This window comes from Neoarius graeffei, chromosome 4 (genome assembly GCF_027579695.1).
Source record: "Neoarius graeffei isolate fNeoGra1 chromosome 4, fNeoGra1.pri, whole genome shotgun sequence".
Taxonomy (NCBI): domain Eukaryota; kingdom Metazoa; phylum Chordata; class Actinopteri; order Siluriformes; family Ariidae; genus Neoarius; species Neoarius graeffei.
The window spans coordinates 11,524,364-11,541,605 of record NC_083572.1 but is presented as its reverse complement, the minus strand read 5'-3'; the positions used below and the strand labels follow the sequence as shown (position 1 = coordinate 11,541,605).

Here is a 17,242-nt window from a genome sequence, read left to right as displayed (position 1 = left end):
TTATAGCTATTTAACTTCAGTCAATCATTATCCTGATTTTTGTTAATCAAGGCTATTTACCTTTATAGCATTTTTTTCTTCTTTTTTACCTTTTGCAGTGTGGTATGTCTCTGGTATATCTTTCAAACGTTTCTATACAAAATTCCAACGAACACCTTAGTGTTTGTTATTTTTCTCTTTTAAATTGGAGATTTAATTTTTAAAAAATCTTTCAATCATTATCATTTTTTTGGTCATCAATATTAAATGGTTTAGACCTGAATGTCAAAATGTTTCGTTAGTATCCTTTTTTTTTTTCCAATTCATATCATTCTTACAAATGGACCTCCATTTAATTTATTTTTTACTATATCATATTTAGAAAAAGTCAAAATTCTTATTGCGAATTGAAGTAATAGAAAACACATCTAAGTTATGTTTTTAAAATAATTTATAGGAAACAATCCTTCACTGGTTCTTTGGATAGTTAAGGTAAAGTTATTAAAGTAACTCTCTCTGACAGGAAAACTCTTTCGTGTTGGGTTCTATGTCGAACCTTTTCATGTTCTACTGAAGAGACGGGGCACGTTTTCAAAGGATGCATTTTTGAAAAGCAAAGCAATTGGTTTGGTTGAATTTGGTGGGACAATTGTACAGTGGATAGCATTGCCACCTAATAGCTCCAGAGTCCTCTGGTTTGATCAAGAGCCAAGGCCTGTGCAGAGTTTAAGATGTTGTGTCCATATTTGTTTCCTCCGGGTTTGCTGGTTCCCTCCAACTTGCCGGATTGTGGACTATAAATTGCCTGTAGGTGTGAATAAGCATATGTGTGTGTGTGTGTGTGTGTGTGCAATAAACTGGTATCCCATCCAGGGTGTATTCCTGCCTCTCACCAGTATTCCTGTGATAGGTTCCGGATCCATCACAATTATTGCCATGACCAAGACAGGGGAGGGTTTATTAAAACACAGAACCACTTGGAGATTGAGGTTCTGAACTGGCAATCAGATCAAATCCCAGATTTGCCAAAGAACCAGTGGACTTTTGAGTGAGCCTGATTACCCTCAAATGTTCAACTGGAATTGTCTCGCAAGATACATGATGTCAGGATGTCAAGATGCTTTGGATAAGGCACCTGTCAAATATAGTGATAGTGCTTGAAAGCATTTGAACCACCGACCTTGAGGAAACAGTGTCCAACCATAATGTCTGGATTCCTGTGCGGGACAAATTTGTACTCTAAGGTGTTTGCTAAGGCTGATTGGATGTATGTTTGTCATGGTTGTCACACTGTGTACCATTCTTTGGTGCTGAGGTGGTATCATCAACCATACACCTTCTGTACTTTTTGGATATAGTTTTAACTTTGGAAAAAAAACCATAGTGTAGGGCTACCTTGTAAAGATTTACTCCAAAAGGTGGCAGTGGTACAGTCTTTTGGAAACAACACCCAGAAAAATACATATCAAAGGTTAAAAAAAAAGGTAAGGGTACTAACCTAATGGTAAGGTATAGTTTGGTTACCATTTTCTGAGTGCACAGACCAGAATGGCTCACAAACTAGCATCTAGAGCAGGGGTATTCAATTAAAATTGGTAAAACCAACCAATCAACCAACCAACCAAACAAACAAACAAACAAATAAATAAATGCTTGATGGATCAGAGCTGTTTTGGTGGCACAAGCAGAACCTACACAATATTAGGCAAGTAGTTTTCCTGGGGGCATCATGGTGGTATAGTGGTTCACGTTGTCGCCTCACAGCAAGAAGGTCCTGGGTTCGAGCCCAGTGGCTGACTGGGGCCTTTCTGTGTGGAGTTTGCATGTTCTCCCTGTGTCTGCATGGGGCCATTATTAAAAAATGTTCTGTTTCCGGTCCACCGGCCGGGTGAGTGCGGTTGAAATTTTTTTTTTAATGCCGTTTTTTTTCGGGTTCATAAATCTAAAATCGAACTTGACATTTACGCATTCCCAGGGCTTTCCACTAATGCCGCTTTTCCACTACAAACGCGGCTGAGCCGTGCCGTGCTGAGTTGGGCTGAGTCGAGCTGAGCGGGGCTATTGAAGTTGCATTTCGACTACAACCGCGCTGAACCGTGCTGGCTGGAAGTGGGTGGACACATTGGGTGGAGTTAGCGAAAGTGGGTGGACGTCACGTGATGTCGTTAAGCAGCGCAAACAGTGACATCAGTGATCTTTTAAGCGGTAGTCTCACGACCCGGATAGTAAACAATAAACATGGAGGACATGGAGTCGTTAGTGTTGCTGGTCTTGGTGCTGTGGCTTGTTGTCACCGACAATGCCAACAGATACTGGCAAGAGCGTATAGATGAGGCGAGGCGCATAGGGCTTCAGAAATTCTCGTAATTCGTAATTATTCTTCTTCCGGGTTTGCGGTGTTTACAGATCCCAGCGTGCTCGCGGGGCATGTGTGGGCATGTGAGGACACTCCTCCTCACCAATCAGTGCACAGGGGAGTGTCTGCTCACGCCCCCAGCCTCACTCAGCTTGGTTTGGCTCACTTCAGCCCCACTCCAAAACCGTGCGAGTTTTGGGGGCTAAGCAGGGCTGAAGCGAGCTGAGTCGTGCTGTAATGAGGTAGTCGAAACGCGAGCCGTGTCGGGCTGAAGTGAGCTGAAGTGACCTGAAAAAGGGTAGTGGAAAAGGGCCATAAGGCTCATACTAGCCAGCCATGACAAATAAGTAGCCAGCCGGGGGAGGAGGGGAGTAAACACAAAATAAACTCCTGTGCACGCAGTTCCCAGGATTAAATGTATTTTCCACAGACCATTTATTTATTCACTTTACTCAAATACAAAGTAAAATGGCAGTAAATCTTCTTTCTTTTCTTGCGTATTGCATCATGAGGCGTTCCTGGCTTGTAAATCTCTTATTTTCGGTGCATGACACATTCATGCAGCTGAGCATGCTATGAATTAACAACGACAACGGTCTGCAGTGGCGGCTACACAATCAAACACTCAGCGAACATTTCTCCATTTGTGTATGAAAATACACTCCAACCACTCAGTTTGGTTTCATTTACAACCAACAGTGTCTTTTGATGCCAGCACATAATTGAACGAGAGAAGACTGGTTTACCGGAGACAAAATAAGCGTTCTCTCTGCTTCTGTTCCCTCCGACAGCCCCGACACACTACTGCCTCCGCCGAGTGCGCGCACACTCTGAACTGAATCAGCTCTGCGCATGCGCTGTACGGCACAAAAAAATGGCAGCCACCATGAAGGAAGGAGATCCGGAGTTTTCAAACATTTGCTTAAGTGTGAAATCGCAAAATGGTATTCTAGCGAACAACAAAATAGTAAAGATTCAGAAAAACAAATCATTCCGTGATCATTTTAATAGTGTAATTTCATCTGAACTAGGCCTAACGCTCGATTTAGAACTACAAAAAGTCCGTGTGTCGGACATTTTAAGTACCTTTGTAAAAGTTTTGCAAATGTTGCAGTCAGCATTTAAAATGCTAACTTAAAGTTTTTGTACAAGTTTCAGTTGATTAAACTGTCATTTTATTAAATGTGTCTGCTTTTGTAATAAAAAAGTACTGAAAGAGAAAGCAAACACAGCATTGCGATTTCTTATCCATCCATATATTAAAAAAAAAAATCCCTCCCTCCCAACTGAAAATTTTTTTGCTCACCCGGTGGACAGGAAACAAATTTAAGGATGGCCTGGGTTTCCTCTGGGTGCTCTGGTTTCCCCCACAGTTCAAAGACATGCACGTTAGGCTAATTGGTGGCTCTAAATTGACCGTAGGTGTGAATGTGAACGATTGTTTATCTCTATGTGTCAGCCCTGCGATGATTTGGCTACTTGTCCAGGGTGTACCCCACCTCTTGCCCATAGTCAGCTGGGATAGGCTCCAGCTCGCCCATGACCCTGCACAGGATAAGCGGCTACAGATAATGGATGGATGGATGGAATAAATGCCAGGGTCTAGATCAGCAACTAACATGTAGAATTCTGTAACCACTCGGTTTTTGTTTCAGTTTTTTTCCCACAGTTGTTTTTCTCTTTCCTCTTCTTCTTTTTTTAACACATTGGAAATTCACACTCCCCTCTTCGTCCACCCCCGAGACACCTTGACAACATGTAGACCAGACATAACCATGATCATTTCCTGTGTGATTTGTGAATCAATTTTTTTCTGCCACATGCATTTCAGTTGAATTCCCATTTGTGTTCTACATCTTCAAGAACATTCTAATATCCAGGAACACACTGCAAAAAATAAAAATCTTAGGAAGTTTATTTGTCTATTTTCAAGTCAAAACATCTAGCCACCCTTATTATAAGACATAATTGCCCAACAAGCAAAACCTCATTTAGCTAGAAAGGCTAGTTTTTAGACAGTCCATCTTGAAAATCTTGTAGAGACAAAATGTCTTGAAAAAGTCTTATTTGGAGCACCTTTGAAAATAAAACAAGTTTTTTTAAAAACAAGTAAGTACATTTTGGACATTTGTCAAATGCGGTTCATCTTGTTTCAAGAAAAAAAAGTATGCTTGTTTTGGGAATAAATGAACTTTACTGAAATCTTTGTATCTTGCCCCAAAAATGCACTGTTGCTTTGGCGTTGTGTAAGCACTGTAAGTCAAAATGTGTAGACGTTTGGTCACCTTGCATATCTTTAGTTTACTGCGACTGTTTACTCAGTCATTCAGATTGAGCTCCTTCTAGATGCTGTACATACTCTAGACCAGACAAGTGCCTTCAAAAAGTTTGAGTAAGTGGAGGGCGTTTTAGTGAGGTCTTTTTGGAATGCTGTGAGTTAAGTTCAGTGGGTTTTTTTTTGTTTGTTTGTTTGGGGGTTTTTTTTGTACCTGATCTTGTAAACCCCTCATACACATGAATAGTCAGTGCCCCCCAAATGCACTGTTGCTTTGGCGTTGTGTAAGCACTGTAAGTCAAAATGCGTAGACTTTATTTTTTTTTTGGTGCCTGAGGTCCTGGGGAAGTAGAATCTTAAGAGATGTTTTAATGTTTGAATGTTGAAATGGGGAAAAAAAATAAACTTGTTGCAATGCTACACGTGTCGTCAACTTGATTCAAGATAGTCTCTGGTCTCATATCTAGAGTATTTTACTAATTACAGGTCACAAAAGGAGAATCTTTTAAGCTAGCAATGCTTAGTTGTAGAATTTAACAATCCTAATATTAGTATATTTATCTTAAATTCAGTTTTTACTGCTAAGACTTTGTCATGAATTTAAGTGAAATACCCTTAAAATGAAATAAATAAAAATGACTTGAATGGCTAAATGTAAGAAGTGCGATCTTGTTATAAGAACTATTTTGATTATTTTGAGTTAATCAGATCTCGTATAATAAGTTCCCCAATCTTATTTTGGAATTATTTCATCTCAAAACAGGTTAGATTTTTCATCTTACTTTAAGAAATCTTACCAAGTCAAATTTGACTAGTTCCATTGGCAGATTTTTTTCACCTGATTCAAGCAAATATGCTTTGTTTTGATCTTTTATTTCTTATTTTTGAAAGGCCATTTTTTGCAGTGCAGAAGCAGGCATTGTTACACAGGAAGCTAAATGCATAATATTAGTACTGTTTGCTCATAAATAGCAGGAATGTCAAATTTTGGTTTGGTCTTTTCCCTTTTCGAACACCAAATCCAGCCAATAAAGACTTTGTTGAGTCAAATCTGGTGTTATAAATGAGGTAGAATGTGAACCTTTGCAGTACCAAGACTCTCAAGACGCAGGGGCTAGGTCGGCTTTACCATTCTGCTTTAGCAACAACATTACCTTGTGTGTGTGTGTGTGTGTGTGTGTGTGTGTATGGGTTTGAAGTTGGTCCTTCAAATACATACCATCTTGCGAGGTGATTTTGACTGAAGGATTGTGCAATATAGGCATATTTTTTCACCCATAACTGCAGATATAGTGCCTGTCGGAAGCGTCACAATGAGAAATTCAAGCTGTTTTTCTTCCTGATAGTGAGAAAAACATTGCAGTTTTTTGAGAACAGTTTGACACTTGTCAGCTCCACCCTTACACACACAAAACACATGTGACATGCAAACATGCTGAATACAGGAAGAGAAAGATGCATATTTGTATCTGTTGTAAATGACTTATTGATTGTTTACAGATATATTAATCTACATAATTTTCGAGGCTGCTCATTTTTTATGGTTCTCTTGGACCAAAAATTATTATATTCCACAGTAGATCTGGTCCAAAATCATAGTGATATGAGACTCTGGGAAAATTCCACAGAACAATTTTATGCCTGTTTTTTATAAACGCTGGTGAGAGTAATGACTCAGTGGTTAGTGGTTAAGTTTCTGTGGTTGTAAATATCAAAATCTAAGGATTTCCAGAAAGCTGCTGCTGAGGCCTAAATACAGTATTGCTCTATAAAAGCACCATTTTCTATAGCTAGCAACATTTACCAATTATTAATCACCATTATTTACTGAGCCCGAGGCAGATAATTGTTTTAGTCTCAATACACTGGTAATTATTTTTAAAAAAATGTATATACTAATTCTCATCTCATCTCATTATCTGTAGCCGCTTTATCCTGTTCTACAGGGTCGCAGGCAAGCTGGAGCCTATCCCAGCTGACTATGGGCGAAAGGCGGGGTACACCCTGGACAAGTCGCCAGGTCATCACAGGGCTGACACATAGACACAGACAACCATTCACACCTACGGTCAATTTAGAGTCACCAGTTAACCTAACCTGCATGTCTTTGGACTGTGGGGGAAACCGGAGCACCCGGAGGAAACCCACGCGGACACGGGGAGAACATGCAAACTCCACACAGAAAGGCCCTTGCCGGCCATGGGGCTCGAACCCAGAACCTTCTTGCTGTGAGGCGACAGCGCTAACCACTACACCACCGTGCCGCCCCATATATACTAATTGTTTATACTAAAGCTATATAACCATAGCTATATAACTTGCACACAAAAGGCATGTATAATTGTTGTTATTCTATCCACATTCACTGGATATGAGCAATCATGTGCTCTGATTGGCTACTCTACTACTAGGACATCAGCTTATATACCGTGAGTAGAGAAAAACAAAATGGTGGCGCATGTTGCTGAACCAACCGAGGACGAAATAAAAAACTCTACTCGAAAACAAAACCCCAAAAAATATTTTAAAAAAGCAACACAATATGGAATAGAAGTATTTGATGGTAAGAACATATCTTTTTTTTTTTTTTTTTCAAGAATTCTGATTTGGCGGCACGGTGGTGTAGTGGTTAGCACTGTCGCCTCACAGCAAGAAGGTCCTGGGTTCGAGCCCCGTGGCCGGCGAGGGCCTTTCTGTGTGGAGTTTGCATGTTCTCCCCGTGTCCGCGTGGGTTTCCTCCGGGTGCTCCGGTTTCCCCCACAGTCCAAAGACATGCAGGTTAGGTTAACTGGTGACTCTAAATTGACCGTAGGTGTGAATGTGAGTGTGAATGGTTGTCTGTGTCTATGTGTCAGCCCTGTGATGACCTGGCGACTTGTCCAGGGTGTACCCCGCCTTTCGCCCATAGTCAGCTGGGATAGGCTCCAGCTTGCCTGCGACCCTGTAGAAGGATAAAGCGGCTAGAGATGAGATGAGATGAGAATTCTGATTTTAGCATTTTTCACAAATTGTTCCTGTCATTTCGTCAGTTTGTTTACATTCTAAGCGGAAATGATTTTGTCAGACATTTTGTATAAAGTTTTATTTATCAAATTTGCAAAAAATAAAAATGCTCCGTTTCTCAAAATCCAGTGAATGTGGATAGAATAAAAAATTATTCCACTCAATCTTCTTGCACATGGCTTATAGCTGACAGCTCAGGTACGATGAGATTGAGCGGAATACCTGTTAAATATGGTGAACTTTTCTGTGATGAGATTTTTTTAAGAGTGTTTTTCGCAAACATTATTTCCCATGTTTGGAAGAAGTCTCCAGTGGCAATGCTTTGTAAAAGTCAGAAATAAAGCGGTGAGTTTACGATTTTTTGACAAGTGTTCAGGATGGAGGATATTGTGGTTTCTGTTAAAGATGAAGTGAATCTGGTATTTTTTTAAAAAAAAGAAATGACTGTGCATAAGAAATTTTTTTTTTCTGGTCGTAAAATTTGTCTTTCTTAACATGTCTTAGTGTCTCCTGATTTCTTGCCGGAGGAACGACTTGAGATTGAAAAGCTCAAGCTGCACAAGCAGGACCTCCTGGATGACATTCAGGTACTTTTAAAAGACTGCTTCATGCTACACTTAATTTTTAAACGTTGAAATTTTAAATGTCTCGTGCTTTTTACTGTTTTCTCATGCAATCATTTCAAGCATAACCAATCACACTGTAGACCGGAAATCACATGAAGAGAGAATTTGCGTTTCTTTCATATATTTTTTTCGATGAGTTGCAGAGTTGCGTTGCGCATTTACTAATAATTTGCTGTTAAACTTAATAAGAATTGAATACAGGTAGTCGTCGACTTACAACCGATCGACTTTACGACCGTCTGGTTATGACTGGCAAGTGTTTCCCAGCTGAGCTAGCTGAGTGTACGACAGTTTCCGCCCCAGCTCCCGGCAGCGCCTCTCGCCACGTACAACAGTTTCCGACCCAGCTCCTGGCACATGCGCCGTCTCTCTCGCACTCCCTCGTACGCTCCGTCATACAGTTTCCGCCCCAGCTCCTGGTTTATGAAACGAGCAAATCCTCCCGCCAGCCCGAGCGCTGCAACAGCTGATGATGACGTAGACGACCCACAGCCAAGCACCAGTGATGCCAGCAGTCACTAAATTTTGTATTTTGCTATGTTTTACATTTGTATTTTGGTACGTTTCAAACTAAAATGTTTTCTATTTTTCACACCTGTATTTCGTATTTTTTGTTTTGCACATATTAAACGAATTGTACTGTACGCAGTGTAGTATGCAGTGTTTGACTTAAACCAAATAATGCGCCAAGGTAATGAAATAAGAAAATGTTGATAAAATAAGACTTTAAGATGATTACAGTATCATTACACATCACAATATACTTACGCTCATTTAACACAGGCCGACTTACGACCAGATCGGTTTACGACCGGTCAGTCGTAACCAAACGCAGTCGTAAGTCGACGACTACCTGTACATGATTCAGATTGAATCAGATAGAATTAGAAATACGAATAGGAGACGGTAGGAGAAACTTTCCAGAAAAGTTCACATGGCATCTGGTTGAAACTAGAGGTGTGCATTAAGACTGGCAACACTTAAGTTATGCGAGCTGGAGGTTTTTATTTTCATGTGTTTTTATTCACAGCATCCGTAGTAACTGCCTGGTCAGGATTGAGGTGATTTAAATGAGGCTACGAGCTTGATCATATTATTGGAATTAGAATAACTTATCGCAGGCAGGTACAACCAAAAATAACAACTGAGTTGAATTTAAAAACAAACAAGCAAACAGAAACAACAGTCCGGTGCACATCTCTAGCTGGAAACAATTACGAACTGGAGTGATGTAGCTGAGGTTGAGGAACTGTGAGAGCTAGAATTCTCACACCATGTTGATTGTGGTGGCGTTTCTACTGTACGTTTCAACCTTCAGTTAGGCCACGCCCACTCTGGGTTGAAATCTTAATGCAGATACAAATACGGATATTTGGAGCACTAAATATATCGAGATAATGTCATTGCATTACACATTTGCTCCACCATGTTCACCACAAAACTAAATAAAGCCTTGCTGTACCTTGCCTTGGTTTATTTTTCACAGAAAGAAAAATAAATCTTTAAATTGAATAAAAATGTAAAGAGAACAGGTTGTTTTGTATCCTAAATTGGCACCAATTGTGTGGGTGTGTGTTTTTTTTTAGTCTGTTAGTCAGTTCTCATCTACCGCGAGTTGACCTAGTGGTTAGCGTGTCTGCCTCTCGATCAGGAGGTCATAAGTTCTACTCGCGGTCGGGTCATACCAAAGACCTGGGTGCGATTTGCTGGGGGGGGGATCATCCCCCCCTCTGGTTTTTATCTCTGCTGAAAAAAAATCCTCGGGGACAACCCCGTCAATAAAACAAACAAACCAAAAAACAAGTTGACATGACAGGCATGTTGTGACACAGTTTTCTATGGTCTACATTGCACTCACTTTCAAAATGACCCGAAGTGGCAGCTTTGATGTTCACGAACGTCCCCAGCAAATAGATCCCTCATCTCATCTCATTCTCTCTAGCCGCTTTATCCTTCTACAGGGTCGCAGGCAAGCTGGAGCCTATCCCAGCTGACTACGGGCGAAAGGCGGGGTACACCCTGGACAAGTCGCCAGGTCATCACAGGGCTGACACATAGACACAGACAACCATTCACATTCACACCTACGGTCAATTTAGAGTCACCAGTTAACCTAACCTGCATGTCTTTGGACTGTGGGGGAAACCGGAGCACCCGGAGGAAACCCACGCGGACACGGGGAGAACATGCAAACTCCACACAGAAAGGCCCTCACCGGCCACGGGGCTCGAACCCGGACCTTCTTGCTGTGAGGCGACAGCGCTAACCACTACACCACCGTGCCACCCGCAAATAGATCCATTGTAGATAATAACAATATCTTTGCGTTCTATGCAGGGATGCAAACAGCGCGCCTTTTGGCGGATGCCGCCTTTTTCACGGCCGATTTTTTTTTTTTTTAGGGGGGACGTTGGAGTGTCTGATTATAATTTCAAAGTAAATTCTGTATTAAAATTACTAAATAAGCAAATCCATTACAGTCCATGAAACAGGAAGTATAAGGATGAGAAAAAAACAGTTTAAATCGGAAAGCTGCGCACAATGTGAACTGCGCCATCAGAGCAAACTGTTCATTTAGTATTCATGTATTTTAGTGATTTTCGAGTCACTGTCCATTTAATCCGGAGGGAGAGAAACATCACAGCAACGTGACAAGCAATGCGAACTTTGTTGTGTTAGTGTTTGTGTATTTAGTCCGAGAGATAGGAAGATGAATTTACTATCTCTGGTTTAGTGTTCGTTTTCATTTAGTGTTATTCATTTGATATCATCAGATGTTATTGAGCTGTTAGCCTATTGTTACCTTAATTTTGTGACGTTTCATGATTAAAAAAAAAAACATCCCCCCTTCTGGTTTTTTGACAAATCGCACCCTGCCAAAGACCATCATAAAAATGCCACCTACTGCTGTCTGGAAAGGCACGCTGCAATACAGATGCAAGTGGGAAGTCAAACTCTCGCAATTACGGTACCAGAGTACTAGCCCCCCACCGTAACCCTAGCTATGTAATAGGTGAGAGGCCACGGGCTACAGAGATGTATGGCGTTGGAAGGACTTTCAACTTCAAGTCAGTTTTCATTTGCTCTGTTGTCACAATAAAAAAAAAATATCTCTTGGTAGCAACAGTGCTGTTTCCATGCTGCATCTTGTGATTGTGTGTGAGACGGTGAGTCAAACTGTGCTGAAATGTTTTTGCAGAAGCTGAAGTGGGAGATCGAGAATGTAATGGCTGAAATTCAAGATTTTGAATCTTCAGAAGAGAAGTGAGTGAACATCCACCCTTCTCTTCTGACATGACATTTGGCTAAAAAAAAAAACAGGACAAATGCTTCTTTCACTCGTCAGTTTTTGATATCGCTGTAATTTTCTTTATTTTACAGCAAAGTACTTGAGAGAGGGAAGCAGATTTCTAGTGGCAAGAAGAAATTCAACATGGACCCAAAAAAGGTACTTTTTTTTAATTATCACATCCGACTGCTGAACTTCAGAAAGTATAATTGAATAATTAAACGCTTTAGTGACCCTGAAGCACAGACTTACTGTAAGCCTCCTCTGGGTCTGCAGGGGAAACCAGAGAAATGCTCAGCTTTCAACTTTGATGAGATGCCATTTTGATGAGATGCCAAAAGGTCACTCACAAAGGCTTCAAACCACTTTCCTTCCACTCAGATTGGTTTAGAAGTAACCTATGTGAGACAAAAAGGTTTAAAGCTTGGCTGCAGGTTCGTGCGTCATCATGCACTTTCTGACCTCCGCCATACCTGGAACATGTAACCATGGAAAAACACAGGTGTTGATATTTAATATGTAAAAATGGACTTGCTATACAGCAGAGGTAATAGGAGGCTGAAAGCAAATGCTAGCATATGAAAGACAAAAAACGGAAGAGCCACCTCTTACGGTATTTTTTTGAAATGGTGCTGTGGTTTTTCTTTTTGAACAAGTGTGGTTTTCAGAAGGATGACATTCGTGGCAACGCTAAGTCTGGCAAGCAAAAGCAAACAAAACCTTGTCATGTTATTATGCAATTGACTGAAAATAATTTTTCCAAATTGAAACCACAGCATACACTGCTTTTTACGATCCTTCATTAGCACGTTTTAAATATACAGTACATGCAGGTCTTCATTTAGAGGTCCTGAGCTTCTTGGTATTTTTGGTATCGCATCAAGCATGGGATTGTCTGTCATGTTATGCATTAGTGGCGAATTATGAAGGCCAAAGACAATGCAGCAAATTTGTAATTTTGATATGCATTCTTCCAGAGAACAGTTTGAGTCAGAGGGGGCAAAAGAAGACATAAAGAAGCATATCAGAGGACTTACTACATGACTTTAACAAATGCAAAATGTTTGAGTTCCTATTCTGACATTATTTTTACTTAAATGAAACTTTGCATGATTTTAGCTCAGTATGATTGCTGGTGCTATTTCATATGATTTGCTAAGCTTAATTGTATGGTACTGACCACATAGTAAACTAAACCTAGAGTAAACTAAACAGGAAAAAAAATATTGCATTGTGGGCATTGTTGTGGAAGTCTGTACCTCAAAAGTAGCCAAAAAATATACTTACACGAAAGAAGTTTCCTTCAACGTTTTTATTGTCCAGAAACAATGCAAGTGTGAGTGAATCCTAGGAGAACACTGAAGTCTGAACTCTTGTTAGCAGTTTTTAAGCTGGGTCCCTTTTTGGGAGACCCACCCTAGGACCGCCCACGGACCACCCCAAAACAAAATGATGGCACCTATTAAAATCATTGTCAAAGGACTTCTGTTCTGTCATCCCTACCTCCAACTACCCATTGCTCCCCTTGCCAGCTGTCTCCTATCTCTACAATTCCACTCCTCTCCAACAGCAGGTTGTATTATCCTGGATGGCCTTGGTGAGGAGCTAAAATCCGTAACCTATGTACTGTTAATGCCTCTATTTCTACGACTGATCCTACTCCAAATGTTCTTTTTAACCATCATACCTTTAAGAACAAAAACAGACTTGGGATAATTCACTTAAACATCAGAAATTTCCTGAAGAAATTTGGCCATGTAAATATCCTGGTTCTGAGTGAAACTTGGCTCAAAAAGAGTGTCAGTGACATGGATGTAGCTCTAAAAGGCTACAACTTATAGAGAGTGGATAGAATTGGCAAGGGCAGGGGGTGATAATTTAGGTTAAATCTGTTTTGTTTTGTTTTCTGGAACAATTTTAAATGCTATCACTATACCAAGATGTTTTGAATTTCTTGCACTTAAGGCTTATTTCGGGCATAACTCAGTAACTGTGGTAGGGACTTATAGACCCCCATCTGCTGATTTAGGTTCTATTATTGATTGTTGTGGGTGACAGTAATCTGAACTGACTGAATGACACATCCAGTTATCTCAAGGAGGTTAGTGGTGGTCTCAATTTATCCCAGTTTATAACTGAACCAACAACACCAAATATGAAAGATTGCGCCCAGTCTACCTCAATTGAGCTCATATTTTCCAATAGGGTTGACAAAATTATTGCCTGTGATGTCTTCAAGCTAGGAATTAGTGACCATTGGTGGTGTAGTGTAAATGTAGTGTAGCACCATTGCCTCACTGTTGCCTCACAGCAAGAAGGTCCTGGGTTCGAGCCCAGCGGCTGACGAGGGCCTTTCTGTGTGGAGTTTGCATGTTCTCCCCGTGTCTGTGTGGGTTTCCTCCGGGTGCTCTGATTTCCCCCACAGTCCAAAGACATGCAGGTTAGGCTAACTGGTGGCTCTAAATTGACTGTAGGTGTGAATGTGAGTGTGAATGGTTGTCTGTGTCTATGTGTCAGCCCTGCAATAACCTGGTGTACCCTGCCTCTCGCCCATAGTCAGCAGGGATAGGCTCCAGCTTGCTTGCGACCCTGTACAGGATAAGCGGCTACAGATAATGGATGGATGGATGGACTATTGCACGCATAAGAAATACACAGATAATGAAGACAAAATCTTACATGGTTACAAAGAGAAATATTAGACATTTTAGAGACCAAGCCTTTGTAGTTGATGCTGAGAATAAAGAATAGAGTAACCATAGAGTAACCCTTAATTTCCACTTGAAAGGAATAGAGCCTGGTCACTAGCCAGACCTTCTGGGGACCTTTCACTTTGGTCAACATTTATATAACTTAGAAGTCAAGTCAAGTTTATTTGTATAGCGCTTTTAACAATAAACATTGTCGTAAAGCAGCTTTACAGAATTTGAACGACTTAAAACATGAGCGAATTTTATCCCTAATCTATCCCCAATGAGCAAGCCTGTGGTGATGGTGGCAAGGAAAAACTCCCTCAGACGACATGAGGAAGAAACCTCGAGAGGAACCAGACTCAAAAGGGAACCCATCCTCATTTGGGCAACAACAGACAACATGACTATAACATTAACAGTTTTAACATGAAGTCAGTTTCGTTGATGTTATAAACTCTTCACTGATGGAAACTTGAGTGCAAAACTGTTCATGACAACCGCAGTCCTAAAGTTAGCAAGTCAACTGTAGTCCTCAGCCATAAAAACATTACTGTACGTGTCCAGGGCATCCTCCAAGTGTGACTTTCAACTGTCCTCATGGGGCCGTCCTCCACAGGAGCAATGCGATGAGACTCCAACCAGACACAGGGCACCAGGATGGATCAGGCAGGTCTGAGGAGCAGAACAGGTCAGCAACTCGATCCCAGGACCGACATGTAACTCAGAGGGACAGATTTGGGGGGGAGGAGAGAGAGAGAGAGAAAACACAGGTTGTTAGGTATGCTCAATGTCACCTGAATAAGTAGGAACAGTTTACATATTGCACTGAGTACAAGGAGGGATTCTGGCAACTAACCATGACAGCATAACTAAAAGGGGAGAGCCAGAAGGTAACACAGGCATGAGGGAACCCCGGGACATAAAGCAGCTAGCCACTAAACCATCAACAATCTCGAGTGAGCAAGCGAGTGGGGACTGACAGCATCCATACATCCCAGTTTACCAAAACACTCTATGCCTGAGGACCCTCCAGATCTACTCCTTTACCTCATAAACACCATTAACAAAAGGCTTGACTAAACAGACATGTTTTCAGCCTAGACTTAAACGCTGAGACTGTGTCTGATTCCCAAACATTACTTGGAAGGCTGTTCCATAACTGTGGGGCTTTGTAAGAAAAGGCTCTGCCCCCTGATGTAGCCTTCACTATACGAGGTACCAGCAGATAGCCTGCACCTTTGATCTAAGTAGGCATGGCGGGTCATAGAGGACCAGAAGTTCACTCAGGTACTGTGGTGCGAGACCATTCAGTGCTTTAAAGATCAATAGGAGTATTTTATAATCAATACGAAATTTGATTGGGAGCCAATGCAGTGTGGATAAGACAGGGGTGATGTGGTCATATCTTCTAGTTCTAGTAAGGACTCTTGCTGCATTTTGAACTAACTGGAGCTTTTTTATGCACTTATTGGAACATCCAGACAGTAAGGCATTACAATAATCCAACCTGGAGGTAACAAAAGCATGAACTAGTTTTTCTGTGTCATGTAGTGATATTAAATTTCTTATCTTAGTAATATTTCTGAGATGAAAGAAAGCTATCTGGGTGATGCTATCAATGTGAGTTTCGAATGAAAGACTGGGGTCAATAATCACTCCGAGGTCTTTTACTGCTGCACGTGAAGAAACAGAAAGGCCATCCAGAGTTACTGTGCAATCAGAAAACTTACTTCTAGCTGCATGTGGTCCTAGTACAAGTACTTCAGTCTTGTCAGAGTTAAGCAGAAGGAAGTTAATAAGCATCCAGTGTCTAATGTCCTTCACGCATTCCTCAATTCTATTAAGCTGGTGTCTCTCATCAGGTTTTGCAGAAACATACAACTGTGTGTCATCAGCATAACAGTGGAAACTAATACAATGTTTATGAATAATATCACCCAGAGGTAACATATATAAAGAAAAAAGCAGTGGACCCAAGACAGAACCTTGTGGAACACCAAACTTTACCTCAGTATGTCTAGAAAAATCACCATTTACATCAACATACTGATAGCGATTAGTTAAATAAGACCTGAGCCAAGAGAGGGCTGTTCACTTAACTCCCACAACATTTTCTAGTCGATACAGAAGCATGGAATGATCAATGGTATCAAATGCTGCACTAAGGTCAAGCAACACAAGCAGCGAGACACGGCCCTGATCAGACGCCAACAGTCGGTCGTTTACTACTTTAACCAGAGCTGTCTCTGTGCTATGATGAGGTCTAAATCCTGACTGATACATTTCATGGATGTTATTTCTATGTAAATATAAGCATAACTTCTGTGCCACAGCTTTTTCAAGGATCTTGGAGATAAAGGGGAGGTTTGATATTGGCCGATAATTGGACAGCTGACAGGGATCTAGGTCAGGTTTTTTAATCAGGGGTTTGATAACTGCTAGTTTAAAGGATTTGGGTACATAGCCAATCCTAAGAGAAGAATTTATTATTTTTAGAAGTGATTCAATTACTTCAGGTATTATCTGTTTGAATAGACGTGTAGGTAAGGGATGTAGTACACAAGTTGAGGCTTTTGATGCTGAGATTAATGAAAGTAATTCAGTTTCTCTAAGGGGAGTAAAACATTCTAATTGCTGATCTGATAGTTATATTGTTAGCTACAGGGTCACTTACATTGTCTGACCTTAATAATAATAATAATAATAATAATAATAATAATAATAATAATAATAAACTTTATTTGCCAGGTATGTGAAAACACATGAGGAATTTGAATCCGGTTTCACTTTGCTCTCTTAGTGCAAACAGATAAAAAGTGTCGAAAAAAACAAAAAGCTATGTACATGTAGAAGGGTAAATATATTTATAGACAGCATAGTGCAAGGATGAATTAGTAAATATAAATATACAGTGTGCACAGAATGACGGGATGAGTGTGCAGATATTTCACAGTTGATGTTACTGACATTTGAGTCCGGTTTTAGCTGTTCATCACAGACAGCCTGAGGGGAAAAAACTGT

The 17,242-nt window shown here is 40.7% G+C and overlaps 1 protein-coding gene across 1 annotated transcript in view; it reads left to right on the top strand.

Annotated features, from left to right (window-relative positions):
- Positions 1 to 17,242, top strand: part of cyth4b (cytohesin 4b) — a 42,459-nt gene that overhangs the window by 892 nt on the left and 24,325 nt on the right. Inside the window, exons 2-4 of the mRNA XM_060918827.1 lie at positions 8,118 to 8,200; positions 11,439 to 11,503; positions 11,621 to 11,687. Coding sequence (XP_060774810.1) covers positions 8,118 to 8,200; positions 11,439 to 11,503; positions 11,621 to 11,687 — 215 coding nt within the window. The remainder of the gene's footprint in view (positions 1 to 8,117; positions 8,201 to 11,438; positions 11,504 to 11,620; positions 11,688 to 17,242) is intronic.